This window comes from Mugil cephalus, chromosome 4, assembly GCF_022458985.1.
Source record: "Mugil cephalus isolate CIBA_MC_2020 chromosome 4, CIBA_Mcephalus_1.1, whole genome shotgun sequence".
NCBI classification, from domain to species: Eukaryota; Metazoa; Chordata; class Actinopteri; order Mugiliformes; family Mugilidae; genus Mugil; species Mugil cephalus.
Genome location: NC_061773.1, coordinates 8,219,964 through 8,236,911, shown reverse-complemented (window position 1 = coordinate 8,236,911; position 16,948 = coordinate 8,219,964). Strand labels below are relative to the sequence as shown.

General features: G+C 42.2%; 1 protein-coding gene across 1 annotated transcript in view; it reads left to right on the top strand.

The window, feature by feature from the left end:
• The window catches only part of atg7 (ATG7 autophagy related 7 homolog (S. cerevisiae)), a 60,151-nt gene that overhangs the window by 32,557 nt on the left and 10,646 nt on the right, over positions 1–16,948 (top strand). Inside the window, exon 18 of the mRNA XM_047583768.1 lies at positions 737–859. Coding sequence (XP_047439724.1) covers positions 737–859 — 123 coding nt within the window. The remainder of the gene's footprint in view (positions 1–736; positions 860–16,948) is intronic.

Here is a 16,948-nt window from a genome sequence, read left to right as displayed (position 1 = left end):
GGGCGTCCATGAAAGGCTTGGTTAAGCTTAGGAAAGGTAGCCAAGAGTGTGTTTGAGTGCGCGTGTGCGTGTTTTGGAGAGAAGGTGTGGATATTTGAAGTCTGCTCTGGTAGGAGATCAAGGTAAATACTGCAGTGTGATTGCGGAGGCGCATAGTTGTGGCGCAACAGAGGTTGAGCCCAAGGGCAAACGTGACAGGTTAAATTTTTACTTCATCGTGTTTCAAAGATTATTTGTTTTTACGTTACCGTCTCATAAGTTGTTGTGCGTAAAACTTCTTCATTCACTCGAAAAAAAAAAAGAAAGACTTTTACTAAAAAAATCGTCTTGGGCAAGGCACAGGAGAAGGTGAAGCAGTGCATTTGTGTGAGCAAAACTTTTCTACCGCTCTACTGGTTTGAATCTAACATTTGCCGCTCTTACACCTAAAAGGGCACTTCTTAGCATGGTGTATGTGGTGTTTTACCGAATTACTTTTAGTCTTTTAAGCATCCACCATATATGTGTGTATGTCTGAAACTTGCTGTACAGATCCCAAAGCAGCCACACCTCTATCCTCCCTTTTTGTAAGTTTCATCGTGTGTGATTTAAATCGTTACAAATATCACAATGAGATCAACTGTGATTCATTTCATTCAGTATAAAATAAGAGTCACTAACTTGGTCTCACTGACTAAGAAATAGATATTTTCTGTTGAGTCACCTGTAATTTCTTTTGTTCACACTATTCTTCCAGGTCCTGGACCACTACGAGAGGGAAGGTTTCAGCTTCCTGTCCAAGGTTTTTAACTCTTCTCATTCATTCCTGGAAGACCTAACAGGCCTGACTCTGTTGCACCAGGAGACACAGGCTGCAGAGGTAAATCACACTCATCGTATTCACCAGTGCAAACAGGTCGAGACACGCACACAGAAGCTGCTACACTGATACGTGTCATACTTCTGCTGTGTACATCTGGAGTGCTTGAGCCCATAACTACAAGCATTTGGTGCGAGCACATGATGAGATCTGATCTCCATGGTATGCAGGGACAGTTGTACCGACAAAGCCTTTTTATTTGCCTTTTCAAGTCAATGCTTCCAAATATCTTGTTTGCAATCTGGGTAACATTGATTGGTTTGGTTGAGCATCTTAATGTAAGTGGACATATTCATAATGAAGACATGGCTGAGCACGAATACCAATGCTCTGCAATATACGTAGATGAAGGTACCGGCCCTCACCTTTGGTCATAACCTAAAGGTCATAGCCTAAATTGGATTTGCATGGTATCTTGGTACACCATTGGAACCAAAATGAAGGCCATAGATATCCAAAAGGAGCTTGGAATATAAATAGCAATTTTCTTTAAAAAGCAGTAAAGTTGAGATAGTTTGACCGTCTTATTAAGATGCCTCTCCGGTGCGTCCAAAAGTATCTTTATCAGTGTCCTACCTTGCCTAGAAAGGACCTTAGGTAATTTTGTTTGGTCTGCTGGAACCATGACTAGGACCTGGACAAGGTTATGGAAACAACTAAATTAGGCTGACATTGCTTTGATTTGTGGCATCATGAAACACACTGCAAACAACATTTTACATATGTGAATAAATGAAGTGACATTTTAAATGGAAACAATCATACACCGCTCCAGTAGACACCTAGAACTGTTGCATATGTATGCATATGAATGCAGATAATATAAAACTCAAATAAAAACATAACATTTATAATATCATAGAAATGTTGTAGTTCCATTTCAGGAAATGTGAAAAGCTTTTTGACCTCGGAAAAGCCATCTCCACGTCCACTGTAAGTTAATTTCGCCAGTAGGATTTTTCAAACTAATTACTAAAAGGCATAAAATATTTTTTGCCCTGTTACTTTCGTCCAACTATTTTGTTGCCATGGTAGCACAGAGTCGGTGACTGTGGAACAACAAGTAGCATAAAGTTCCAGCAAACATCCAGAAAACTCGACTGTGGTGGAATATGGGTGGTTTTCCTCAAGACTCCCCTCTGACATGAGACAGAGGGAGTTGAGGGAGAGACAGAAAATGAGTGCGGGTGGGTGGTTGGGGGCTGGGCCTGCCGAGCTGTGGGAAAATCCCACGTACTTTCTCCCCAACTCCTTCTCATAACACATAAATGGAGGAGGGGAGAAGAGAAAAGCATGAAAGGAAGGTTTAACGAGGGAAAAGTTGAGTGGAGATAAGAAACAGTGGGCAGAGAAAAAGTCAATGAGAAGATTTTACTTCTCTAACTTCCACTCCATTCCTTCTACCCTCCACCTTCTTCCCTATCATTCAGTCCATCTCTTGCGCATGTTCCTTCCCTCTCTGTCCACCCCCCTCTTTCCCTGATGAAGTGTGTTGAAGAGTCTGGCGTAGGTCCCTTTCTCTTCAATCAGAACTTGGAGAGATTGTTTTGATTGCTCAGCCCACTAGCGCCAGAAGTCTTAGCGCCTGTTTCCTGTACACAGATTACTTATTCTGAAAACTACTGCGCTTGGAGGACATCCCTTCAAGTTTTTTTTTTTTTTTTTTTTATCCCCTCCAGTTCCAGGAAGGGACAGTTATTCTCTTTTCAGTTCTGAAAGCATATTATTACTAACTTCAGCTCGAAACAGGCTGGTGACTCATTTCAAATCTTGATCTGTATTTTCAGAATGGCTGCCAATATGTGACAATAGTTTTAATGTGCAGATTAAGGCTGTACAGGCTTCTTATGTGTTAACAGACGTATATAAAGACTCAAAGCTTTAATCATAGTTTGACTTAAATTGTGAATGAAGATCTTAGTCACCTTTTATTCATTTAGAAGTTAAAAATACCTTACATTTTGTGACTTTTAAACAGCATGTCAGGCTGCAGTGACTGATAAGAGATACTACACTATGGGTCATATATTACAGAAGGTTTAAACAGCGTTAAAATGCACTTAAATTCATTTATTTTTCTTAAATCCTTACAAAGGTTCTTGGTCCTGAATTCATTACATTCAAGTGTGTGTGTTTGCACATTGAATCTAAAACTATAATCTACGTCACCAGATGTCACTACTATGTACTTAGGGCCTATTTTGGGTAAGTTTGTAACCTGAGAACTACTTTTTATGCGGTCACCGCAGAGTTTTGGGGGAGTTCAAGTTCGGTAAAAGTTTAGACTGACGAAAAGCTGTACGTGTGTGTCTTTGTGAGTGTGTGCGTGTGTGTGTCTACGTGTGTGTGCGAATGTGCACAAATCAGTGTGAATGGTTTCTTTGTGCGTTCGTCCCTGCTGGGATTTCAAACTGTGGTGGGGACTTGGCAGAGTGGAAAATGTACTACGAATCTGGCGTCTGGCAAATTAGTAACATGTATTTGAAACATTTATGCGCAGCATCTTGTATGTTTAGCCTCACGAGACCTTGTATGTGGTGAGGAAAATTAAACATGACTCATTTTTATTATAATGTTAATATTTATGACCTGATCCGTACATGTATAGTATCCCCACTCCATCGCCTCCTTTTATTCTACAAACTGGGTCGTTCCTCTTGAACACCACAGTCAACTTTCAGTTCTATTATCACTGCTCAGAATATAAAACTTCAGTTTACTTCAAACAAAGCTCTTCGGATTCAGATTATCCAAGAATCACATTCCCTTTGTTCCGTGGCTGTCAGTGTGTTTCCTCAGAGTTCAGACCTCTTTGTTAAGCTCTTTTCTCCCCGTTGACCACTTTTTAATCGAGCTAATTCAGTCGGGAAATTAATATGTTTGAGTAAGTGTGTGCTGTTTTCGTTTTTATTTTTACAGTTAATTACTTTTAGACTCGAAGGACACTAGGATAATTTGAGAAAGACGGGGAGGCAGTGCGGGGGTGCAGCTGCGAAAAGGCAAACTCTTTCACAATGGTATGAGTGAATAGTGTTTCCTTAAATGTGGTTGAACATCAACATATTCAACAGAAACATCTCTTCACCAGAAGCTTTGAGGTGACCTGCTATCATATGAAACCAGATTGGATGGGGGAGCGGGCAGGTCACATGACACAAGCTGTCACATGCTCATTGACCCCAAACAATGTGACCGGTCTAAAAGTAGTGTCGGACCGATCTTGGCTTACATTTTCCTATAGATGATAACTCAGTCAGCATTGTTAAACCATGAATCGGAGTGTTGTGTTTTGGGTCACTGGCTTTCCTGAGTGTAGCCTCACGGTGGTGGGCTGGGTCAGACAAACACTCAGAGAGCCTCACAGGAAATGAGTGTCTATACAGGATGTTGTACCTCTCCACGGATGCCCACTGAAAGCCTAGGCGCGTTACATAAAATACCGTAAATACTGTGCTAACAGCTACATGCAGGGGTATAGCCAACCCTTATTATGCAAGTGGACAAAGGGGATGTTTTTTTTGTTTTTTTTTGTCCACAGAGCCTTGTGTTTTATATTGCAACACAACCTTTTTTTAAATAACCTTTGCCCGGTACAGATGTTTTGCTCTGTTGGAATAAGGATCATTCAAACAGGAATAGACATGCGGCGATGTGACGACAACAGACCAGGGAATTTGAATTAAATTGCCTAACTTACAACAATGGTGAGCAGTTTAGTCAGAAACCCATATGAGTGGCTGATACAGTTTATTGACGCTCACCAAAAATGTATTGCAAGGACACAACGTCCACCAGTTTGCCTGATTGGAGGGATGGAGCGTCAGGTGAACCCAGACTGAGCAGCGGAGTCGTAACTTTATGTTACTCTTATTTCACTATTATTTCATTTTACCTAGGCAACAAGAGCCCTGAGCGTTCACTAATATCTTGTCAGCTACAAAGCGATGGATGCCGACAGGGTTTTAGTGTTGTCAGGTGATTACTGTAGAACCAGTAATCTGTAGACTTTAATGAGCACACTAATGGAAATTATACATGCATAAAGTCATACTTTTGTACTTTCAGTGGGAATGGTACAGTCGAGTATGGTTTTGTTATTAATGCTTTTTTTTTTAGTAAGGAAGGTAAAGTAATGGAAATCCGGCAATTTTCTGAACAGTGTTGTTCAGAAATTTGCTGTCGTGTAATTGTTGTTGTATAATTTAGGAGATGGAACAAGTCAAACTGAAAAATCATATACAGATTTTCCAGGACTCCTATCCCCTAGCTTATATTAAAGGAAACACATGATCGTTGGTCATCCTTTACACTATACAGTATATTCCTACCGTCATTTTCAGTAAGCTTGTGCGTGTGTGCGCAAGTTCCCGCACACACATTAATCTGTCAGCCTGTGAATGCCCCGAACAGAGGATGTGTGACCCTCTCAGTACAAAGGGTCTTTCTGCAGAGTTCATGCTCCACTCCCTTCCACCTACTACATCTGGCACTGCCAGTAAGTCACAAGATAAGACACATCTGCGCTGAACTTTGAGAAGAATGTGTCACTTGTCACACTTTAGTTTGTGGCATGAATTTTTATTATCGACTTGGTTTCAGTAGATTTTCATAAAAAAACTACAGTGGACATGGTAGATACAAACTGAGCAGAAGTTCAACGGTTGACTTGGTTTTCTCCCCTAGGACTGGAAAACTGTGGACATATGGAGACTTTGTAGTATGGATTTCTGCATCTATCAGGCTTTTTTTAATCCACTTATCGGAAGTCAGGTTGCATTGGCAACAGGCTAAGCGTGGTTTTCAAGATGTCTCCCCTAGTAATGACGTCCACAGGTACTCTTTCCAGGATGCTGTGCTGAATAAACCTCCAAGGGAAGGCCCATAGGTGCCCGAACCAGCTTAACTGGCCCCTTCCAACTTGTAGAGGGCGATCCACCCATTTCTTGGCTGGGTTGGAGGTGCTGACTCTCCTCACTCAGCCCCTACAAGCTTTCAAGTGTTTCGTGCGTTTTGAAGGTCACTGATTGGGCAGAAAGCATACTGTTTGGATTTAATTCCAGGAAAACACTCCAGAGGGTGTAACCTGTGTTTGTATACCGTCATCGTCCCCTATTGTCGTATTTTGAAATGAAATCATCGTTAAATTACCTCAGTCTCTTCTTCATAATGTGCGACCAGGATTTCTAGGATTCCTTGGGGTCCGGGGCCCCTCATATGGGAGGCATTTGTTTTTTAGCTGATACCTCAGGTATCCAAGGTAACTTATCGTGAGTCTTGCTCAACAACAGTCCAACGACTTACATTTACAGTTGGCAAGATTGAGCATGCGATTATTCCACTTCAGGAAAGTATCTGTGCCAGAGATATTTTGGTTTCAATATGCGATGACCTACATTTGAACCATGCTTGAGTTCTGACTAAAAAAAAGCAGCCTGAGAGTTGATAAAAAATCCATTTAGCTTGATGTCCGTACACAGAGTTCGGTAAAATATAGACACCTGCGTTGGTCCAGATGTGTGCCTTTGGTTTTTTGATAACAAACTCTACGCCATCCGATGCCACTAATCACCGTCTTGAGTCATGCTAATGCCCCGGAGGAGCAGAGGTTACCCAACCACCCACACTCTGCACTGCTCTGGTCTGTGCTTCCCTACGTAAAACAGTGTGCTGACGATAAAGATGATTTAGTTACGTTGGCCCGTCACCCAGCAGCTTGGAAGACGCACAAGCACGAGCATGGACACACATAAACACACAGTCACGGTAACGCAATCGGCTCTCACCAGTCACATGCTCTTTTCTTCCTTTCTGTCTCACTCTCACCCACACATAAACACACATTCACTCCGCGAGCGTCAGAGGGCCCCATGTATCTCAGGGCTTTATCCAAACACAGCTACAGTTGCTACATGCTACAATTATTACCAGATGGACCCGGGGAAAACATATTAAGTCTGCTTTTTCATTAGCGCGATGCACAGCCTCCAGTGAGACGGAGGAGACGGAGAGAGAGGGAGAGGGAAAAAAGGGGGGAGGTACAGTGGTGGAGGCATTTTAAAAGGTCTAATTAATTTCAAATTGAGTGCAATCAACTGAATCCTTGAATAGTTCCATATCCGCATTCACCATTTTCAAGGTCCCTTGATTTTTTTTCTGTTTCTATTTTTTTTTTTTAAACATCCAGTTTTAAGGCTATTTATATCATGTCCAACTCATTTTTTTTTTCTTTTTTTTTGTTAAATGGTGCACTTCATAAACTCAGTTCAATATAATGTGGTTAGAGATTGCGTGGAAATTGTTTTAGTCAGTTGGTCATGCCAGATGTCCCTGTCTAACATCATTTGAATTAAGTATGCTATGCTGCATATACCTCAGCTAAATGTGCTGCTAACAGCAAACAAGCATTGTAATGTCATCTTCCTCTGTCAGACCTATGACGGTTTTATCAGTCTCTAGTCTCATGGGAAGTAACCTATAAATGTAATTTAGCCCCAGTTATAGCTGAAATACAGACATGGTTCTTTTATTTAGTATTTGAGCTTCTTTTTTTACTGTGTCCATTCATTATTGGACACTTTTTCCCCCCGTAACAGTTGAATTGCTTTCCAGCTGGCAATGACTTAAAGACTTTTTTAGATTACACTATATTTAATCACAGTGAAGTGTGTACCCATTAAACAGTATGTATCATAAAACCACATTGCATTCTCTTGCATGATTTCAAAGTCCCTTATATGAATTTAACCAAGTGAAGGGCACATATAGACCATTGTCATCATTTAGCATGTGTGTATTTGTGTCCCACATGTGTGCCAGCTATGCCTGCTTGACATATATAACTGCTAATTATAAATGTGCACCGTACTTGCTTGGATCCATGCCAGCTATGCACAGACACATCACACCTCCTATACTCCCTTTTTTTACACTTACGCAGGCACCGGCTACTATACATAGTCTAAATGTCCCCCGGTTCTTTACAGGCTAAATTCAGAAGCTTTGTGTCAGTCGGTCACTCGACTTTTGACCTGGCTCACTAACCTTCCAAATGCTCATCTTAGCTTGTGAAGGCTGTTCTCTTCTGTGCGCTTTGCATTTATTTGATGGAACACTTTAAATAAATTGTCATGGATATGATCCAGCGTATGTATCCAGCGTTTCTTGCGCTATAGTTGTAATATGGTTGGTAACTCCACAGGTGAGCTTACACTATATTTGTAGTGATGTCTGTTAACAGCCACCATCCAACTACTGGCCACAGTCGATGTTGAAATGCCAAATACTGCAGCAGCCTAACTCCCCATTAATCCCATTTTAGAAATGAAGAAGCTACTTGGATGAGTGGTGGAAACTCTCCAAGAAATTCTAACTTTTGGATTAACCATGACCTGGATGACTGAGAACCCTCACAGCTCTAAAAGTAGACCTCTGTGTTACATTGGCCAACTTTACAGCACAAATGAACGTATTTACAGCCTGCTACATGCAGCTTTTGCCTCTGTGATGACAACTGTACAGGGCATAGGAAGATTTTGGGGGGTTCATGTTCTAAATTATGCTTTTAGAAGTGCGTGGCTATGATGGATGACAGATGGCTGCAATTACAGGGTAGCAGCTGTCTACCTGGGCTTCACCTGCCTGCCTCAAGATGGCCGAGATGGCAATAGCCAGAGCCGCCATGGCCACGCTTCACAAAGGGGTTCATTCATCTTTTTATATAATCTATAACACAAGTAGAAATTAGATTACCACAGTGTAAACAGAAGCAGTTTATATGGCTAACAATATGACATGCACCAATGAAAAGTGCGCCTGCGTAGATCTGTACACTGTTTTATCTGTTACTGAGAAGAGTTGAGGCTCAGTGAAATATATTTTGATCTGTGTTAAAGGTTGTCTACATCTGGCGGATACACCAGGGGCCAGGTATTTAAAGCCTACCTCCCTCCATTCCTTCACCATGCTGAATAACACACATTCTGTGTCAGGGCAGATATTCAGGATCTGTCAGGTGGGACGTCTGCAGCATGTCATCATTCATTTCAGCCCCTTCCCCCTTTTCGGTTTCTGTAGCTAAGGTAATATGACTCTGAGCATGGATGCCCAGTGTTTCCCTTATTACAGGATGCCTTCTTCAGCAAAATACCGAACTAACATGTAAATACCCAGAATACATACAGGACAGATGTCCTCTCAGTGATTAACTGTTATTTGTTGAAGCAAAAATCAGTTTGTACGTTTGCAATCTCTGAAGCCTCTTTTCATTTTGTTCTGCTAATAAATGGGGGTGTAAACCTAGGACATGATGGTTGTCCTTTGGCATATTACCTACAAAGGCATCGACAGTACTCCACGGTTGCCCCTAGGGGCCCCCTTTTGATCTACCGTGTGTCCAGATTTCGGATGTAGCCTTGAAATTAACTTTACTTGCTCATACACTCACACATATGTAATATTGGATAATTTTCCTGAATAAATGCGCAAATATAACATTTTTGATTGCTAACTCTTCATCGTCTTCATCAGGGACTCATTTTTATGCAGAAATTTAGAAAAATTAAATACTTCTTACGTCTTTGCCTGAACCAAGAATCACTACTGTTGTCAGTTACATTTTAAAGGCTTTTCTGCATGAGTTGTTACTGAGTTAAAAGGGTTGAGGAGAGAGGTGTAAACTCCCTTAGTAAGGATGTAGCTCCACTCTGTTGGGATACAGCTTTGGTAGGCTGTATTAATACCCCCGTAAACAGGGCTGGAGCCTGGGAAGAGGTGTACTGTAGGCGGGGGGCAGAGGGGACGCATGGCAGCCAGGACAGCTGTCCTATATCTTGAGCCCAAAGGAGCGCATACAGAATTACCAATCGTCAATCATAGCGCAGTTATTTTCATGAGTCATAAATAGGACCCATAAAGGCAACTTTTCCCCTAACTACATGGGAAAACTTATAGCAGCCAAGTTCCTATACATGGCTTCTTCTCTCCGGCGCCACTCAGTCCGGAGTGATGTCTTCTTCCAGCCTGGCAGCTGACCGTATGCATAGACAGACAGATGACTGGCTTGCAGCAGGCTGAGTTGTAGTCTGGTCGTCTCTGTTTAGCTCCTACTCTTCTTCCTGTTCGGTAGCTTTTAACAACTATTTCTGTATCCGTGTCAGCATGGCACTTTTAGAAATGGGCTTTCACTTCCGAAAGCAGAACTCACACAACATGTAGTTCAGGTTTCTGTCGCAAACCGATCTGCTCCATGGAGATATTATTTCCAGTTAAATGTGCAGATCAGTATTAAAATACGCTTTTTACGATGCTCATTTGCACTAATATTCCTTAAATAAAAAACTTTACCATTTTTTAATGTTTAAATTAATCATTTTGATGCGAGCCATGCTTGCCTTGTTAGAAAACACAATTACATTTTAAATCTTAAGCATGACTCACTGATATCTGACCGCTTTAAACTCATCTTCTGATGTTCACGGACCACATGATATTTTCTGGGAACAGTAATCCCCAGTAATCAACAATCAAGAAATTATTAAAAATACATTAAAAAAACATTATCAGACTTAATATCCTGCTGTAAGGTAGCAACTTGAAACCTGTCAAACTGCTAATGGTGTTAAGATTTCCTGGCTCTGTTCCATAAACTTATTGTCACGAACATAAAGTGTTCCTACTCGTAAACCTGTGTGGAACGAAATCAGTGAGACTGCACTTATGAATATCCTAATTCTTTAAGTATTGAGGGACATTACCATGCACAGCTCGATCTGTGAAACTCTTTCCTCTACTTTTAACCACCCAGGACTCTTAAAATGAAAAGGGTTAAGGCGCGTTCCATTTTTAGTAAAATGTGAAGTTTCTACTTTTTTTTCCTAATTAAATTACCATAATATTTGGATTTCACGCCTATTATTTGTGCAAAGACATTTAAATATTAACAGTAATCTCACCTTCCGTGCTGCTAACCTTGTTATTGTGCAGTTGAATCTTTTAGGGTGAAAGTTTAAGAAGATTTAAAACGAACAGGAAACTTGAAAGACGCCGAATCTGAAGCGTGTTTACTTGAAGGACTTTCCCATGGAGGTCAAGTGTGCCACCTGTGTCCCTCTGTATGCTGTACAGCTGTGGCAATAAATCATTTCACTGAAATCTCAGGAAGTGAATGTTATCAGGAGGCGAAGCACGCACTGTGTGGACAAAAAAACTATTGTTTGATACTTTAGGAACTAACACTAGCTTGACACATTTAAGGGCCTGTCAGCTGAGCAGATACAGTATTTGTAGTAAATGATCACCAGAAACACCACTTAGCCACTTTGATATGAAGCCTATGCGAAATAATAGTTCGGTCAATTTACCGTATGTGAAGAATTGCATTCTGTGTGTTTGTTGCTCTGCTCCTTGGCTAATACAGAAAAAATATGCAGCTGCATCAAAGACTCCTTGGCTAATACAGAAAAAATATGCAGCTGCATCAAAGACACAGATAAGAGCTGTGTGTGTCTGTGTGTGTGTGTGTATGTGTGTGTGTGTGTGTGTGTGCGTGTGAGATTCTGGCCTGACTTTCTGGTCATAGGTAATCTGCCCTAGAGCTCTGGGTCTGAAAGGGAAACACACACTCACACACATACTCATTGTACATCTGGCCACAATGCCGGTTCTTATCTTTTCCTCTCGATGCTGCTGAGTCTAGCACATGGAGGACAGTGATAGCATCGAGCCTCTGGTTCACATAATTACACACACACACACACACACATACGTAATGAATAATGCATAACATAACGCACATACTCTATTTACCTTGATGTGTTTTTCTGTTTATGCAGTACATGTGCTGTGTGTGTGTCCGTATTTCTTTCGAATAACACACTTCAAACGCTTGACTGCCATCATTTCCTCTGACCTAATTTTCCTGAGAAAAGGACCCACAGTGACGCACTTAAATTTACCTAAAAGCAAAACAAATTTCACAGAAACGGCAGGTTATTCCATACTGGATGCCTGAATATTGAGAACCCGAGTTGAAACTGTAACATATGATTATTATTATACAGGAACATCTGCGTGTGTGTGTGTGTGTTCTCCTACAGATTTCCACTGTGGATGTATGCTTCTCCCCCTCCAAGTGTTAAAAATAGTTTGGGCTCCTTTGATTGAACTGTGAAGGGGGATTTAGTCTTGATTTGTGAAACTGTTTGTTGTAAAGAGCGTCGATGAAGTTTTAAAACCTAATGTTTGGCTCATCCTCTAAACCAAAAAAAAAAAAAAAAAGTTCTGGTCGGCGATAGCGATGTGAGGGAGTCTTTGAAATGAAAGACTGTGACTGTCTGGTGCGCTTAGCGTCAGATCAAAAGGTTGCCTTGGCTGTGGTTTACTAGGCACTTTGCCTTCTTTCCCCCTGTGAAGTGTGTGTGTCTTTGTGTGCATGTGCTTCCTAAAGATCAATTTGCCCTCATTTGAAAATAAAAACAACACAGAGAAAGAAAGAAACTGTTCTGATTTCATAATTTCCATTCTCTTGACGAGTATTTGTCACGTGTATGTGTGTGTTGTGTGTGTGTGTATGTCTGTGTGTGTGTATGTGTGTGTGTGTGTGTGTGTGTGTGTGTGTGTGTCAGTAATTGTGTGTGCATTCATGCCTGCATTCATGCGTGCATGTATTTGTGCCTGTGCCCATGGGGCTCTTCTAGTGTTTGATTGCCTCTCTGACCACACGTCACTTGGCTTTGACTCATAGTTCTAATTAAACCTAGGGCAGGTCTGAACTGGCAGCGCACACAGAACTACACACACACACACACACACACACACGCACACACACACAGAGCCTCTGAAGTTGATCTGTTTTTGCCATTTGGTTAGTTGCACACTCAAAACGGTTCATTAGGTAGAGTTTATACTGCTTGCACATATGCACACTAGACACACACACTAATTCCTCACCAGGGAAACTAAATTAAGTCTTCTACTCACTTATTTGTGAACCAGAAATACGTTAAAAATAAACAGCCGAGGAGATTTTGTGTGCAACATCGCACGTTCAGTTTTCAAAGGTCCACGCCTTTTAGTGCTTTTAATGTCCTTTTAATGTCCTCCTTTCCTTTCTTTTTTTTTTTTTTAAATGTTGAAAACCTTGCTGCATTGTGAAACACTCGTATGACTCACAAATTTGTTGATAAGCACCGTTGTATAGGAAGTGTGTCAAAGGGAAATGGGGACCAGGGGGGAGGTCCAGGGGGAGAGAGGAAGAGGGAAAGGAAGTGGGCGACTGACAGATTGAGAGAGAGAGAAAACAGAAAAGGAGAGGGAAGCCGTTGGAACCGGAGAAAAAAACTAAACTTTTAAGAGAGATGAGTATTCAGGAGAGGGGATATGTCACTTGTTTGACAAAATTATGTTTAAGGGCTTTGTCTAGAAGGGGTTTAATCCTAAGAAGAAACCAGTAAGCATTTCAGAGAATGGCAGCTGTGAGGTTAAAATGGCTAAATATTTAAAGGAAAAAGTTGAGGACGCGGAGGAAGACTTGTCCCGAGAAAGAGTGCGAGCAGTCTGCCTGTGTCTCAGGAGAAACAACAAGACCCAGCTGTTGCTCTGCAGGCCACCACACCCAGCCGAGAGAGACTCCATTTGTTGTTGTAGCTGGCCTTTACGACGCTGGGAGTAAAGGGGGAGAAAAGGGGGAGTTGGTGGTGGCAGAGGAGTCTGACCAACGTCAAGTAAGGGGGAAAGAAAAATGGGAAAGAGTAGCGAACGTCCTCCATTTATTAGGAAACTGGAGGAGGAGAGAAAAGAAGAGAGGATGCTGCATCACTTCCTAGGTTTCTCCGTTGTGAGGTTTGGCTCCAGAGGTTTTTATCTGGGACGAGTGTCGGGATTGCCGGTGCTTTGTTTGATTACCCCGAGACCAAGGAGTTTATCATAACACAGCCGGGGGACGTGACCTCAGCTGGGACCTGGACACTAACTCTGTTCCCACCACAGCTCCTCTGAATCCCCTCTTTTCCTCCTTTAACCAGTGTCAGACCACTTTTACTCCCAGCAGTGTTGTTCTTCACTTTCCCTCCGACGTTATCTTCCTGTCGTCGACCTTTTGCCCCTCTCAGGTTTCATCTGTCTTCTCCTGTCACTGAGTGTTCCTCAGCTCCAAACGGAAACGTCTCAGTGACAGTTCGAGTCTCTAAACCCGTTTGTGTCATGAGACGCCGTGCTGTCATGTCGCAAAGTTGAAAGCTTTTGTAGCTGATGAATCATGTTTGCCTTTAGCTTCAGGTGATCCCCGCCGGTTGCACCTTGTTCAACGTTGCACTAATTACCAGAGATAATGTCTTTAATTATTTTGTCAAGGAGCATTTGTATGGAGTATGTAGTAGTGCAAGTTAATCAACTCAACAAGAATCTGTACTTCAACATATGTGGATTGTATAAAATACAACATATATAAGCTGCATGAAGCCTCTGAAGATGTGGAGGAAGTGATTATCAGCTGGCTGAGGCAGCGTGCAGACTCAAAGAAGTAAGCTTACCACAGATATCTGCAGTGGTCCACTGCTCGTCACATTATATAACACGAAAAGAATTGATTTAATCCTTACCACATTGAAACGATCAGGCCAAGCATTCACATGGTTACCAGGCACTAATATTTTCCTGCTCAATGAGTTACACCACCCCTCTAAATCTGACTGAGCCATTATTGTTTCTGATTAGGCTATTATTCTAATCATTGTTGGGGCTCAGCCAACGAGCCACATTTCCTTCATCGTGATGACCGTATCCTTGTTGTTTATTTCTGGCCTGTCCTTCGTATACACCGAGATGCTGTATATACTCAGTGTCTCCAACAAACAGTTCAAAACCAACCATTTTCTTTTGTTCAGTTTAGAAATAAATATGTGAAAACTACTACACCTATGACTACGTACGAGCCATAAAGTATCAGTTACGCCGTGATTCACATGAAGTCATTGTGGCTGGCTTCAGTGTTAATGTGCGTGTACGGGTCAGATTTTTATCTAACCCATTCCGCGGCACATGTGTTACTGAGAGGGCAGGTTGAGTTAAGTACGATCCCCTCCTCTTCCTGTTCCTCCACCCATCCCCTTTTCCTCTTCCTGCCTCAAGTCCCAGTGAATAGAACATGTGCCCGTGCACAAACAACTACGCATCGCGTTCGCGGCGTTCCCTCCCCCTGGGATCTGGAGGCCTGGAACAATGAGGACACCAGAGAGAACATGGAGGGTCACTGCAGGAAATAGAAGAGCACAAAATGATCTTTCAAAAGTCGGGAGGGGGCGGGGGCGAGGGGGCGAACTAAATCTGTCTAGACGTACATGTAGATATTAAATGTGGAAAGAGGTTTTTTTGGCTTCGGTGTGGCCTCACGTGGCTGTCGCCCTCCTGTCTGTTCTGTATAAATTGTGGATGTTTCTGACTCATAATTCGATCCACGCTCCATTCTGAAAGTCAAGAGTTTCAAGGAACGTTAGTCGCTGGTAACCGTCAAGTGTGCGACACTTTTTTTTTAAGTTTTGACAGCAGTTCCCAGTTTTAGGAGACTGCATCCAAGCTGGACACACCTACCAATGCAGCCTCAAATCTGGATCTCACAGTTCCCAGCGTCTTATATCCACTCCGGCATCTGGAACCACTTTATCAAATGAGTGTTTTCTCTGCCAGGCAATATTAGCCAGAGCTCTGCTTATTGTGTGTACTTGTATATGCTGCCTGGAGACGTTACTTTATTAAACAGAAGGCATTAGGAGCTTTGGAGTTCTTCTGTAGTATGTTTTCACTGTGTCTTTGGATAGCCTGAAGTAGTAACGAGCATGAAATCAAGACTGACAATGCAGGGTACTCAGAAAAGTGACTCACAAGGGCGAACAGCTGAGACGTGTCACCGGGGGGATATTTTACAGATTAGTCATTTTCGAGCTCAAATTTTTTGGATTGTAGAACAAAAAGACAAAGAACGGCCACATCAGAGGAATGAGGAGAGGAGCAGCTGTTTTGGATGTCTTCAAATTAGTGGTGGGAAAATTAAACAGATTTCATCTTAAGTTCTATCCGTACGACTGTGTGAAAGACGTGGATCTAACCTCCCGGGTCTGAAGATTGAAGCCATTTCAAGTGGCCGAGAATACGACCGTCCTCCTCGTACAGGCCTTTAATATATCATGTCAGAAAATGTAAACATTTTTTAAGTGAGCTCATTGTCTCCAGTTTCAGGCCTTTTTCAACAAAGAATGAATCATTTTAGAAATTGTGGCCACATAAAGGGTAAACCAGCTACCACGGCGCATGGAGGGGGGAAAAGAAGTGGTGGAAAAGTCAGGACGTTGAAACAGGCAACACAGCAGCTCGTGTATGGTTAACTTTTGATTGACAGGTCACTACCATAGACTGTATATAAAGATTTATGATGCCATAGTGGCTACATCTACTTCTCTTATATATATTTATTACATATAAAGCTTGTTTATTCACAGTTGATAAGCCTTGTTTGACCTGCAGTTTACTGCTTTATTATACCACGGACTTTGTTTTCACGTTTTCCCGGATCATCCCTTTGCGACTCGGGTCCCGGCCTCTTTCGTTTTTCCTGACTTTGCCTGAACGCTGCCGACCTTTTCACCCCACTTTGAGCCGTCTGTCAGCCGGTGAAACCGCCACACTGCAGATTCCCGCCACATTGTGCAGGAATGTTTGAGGGGAGCCCAGGAATGCGGCCGGGAATGCAGCATTCTGCAGCTACAGCTGGTGTTACGTTGGGCTGCATGAGGTCACTTTCTCCGCTGAAAAGTGGGCATGCACCGAACATGCACCCATCAGCGTCTGCCTGCGTAGATTTGCATCATGTGTTGTTCATCTGTCGTACGTGTGTGTGTGCGTGCGTGCGTGCGTGACGGATCTTTTAAGGGTGGTGCTGGAAGAGGAGACAAACAAATTAGGGTTTAACACTCTTAATCCTACTTGATCTTTTTACTGCAACATGATATATTGTCTTTCCAGATGAAGATTAACTGCGAAGATTTGTTTAGCGGGGATATTCCCAGCACTGTTTTCCTACATATTGTGAACGAGTCATAA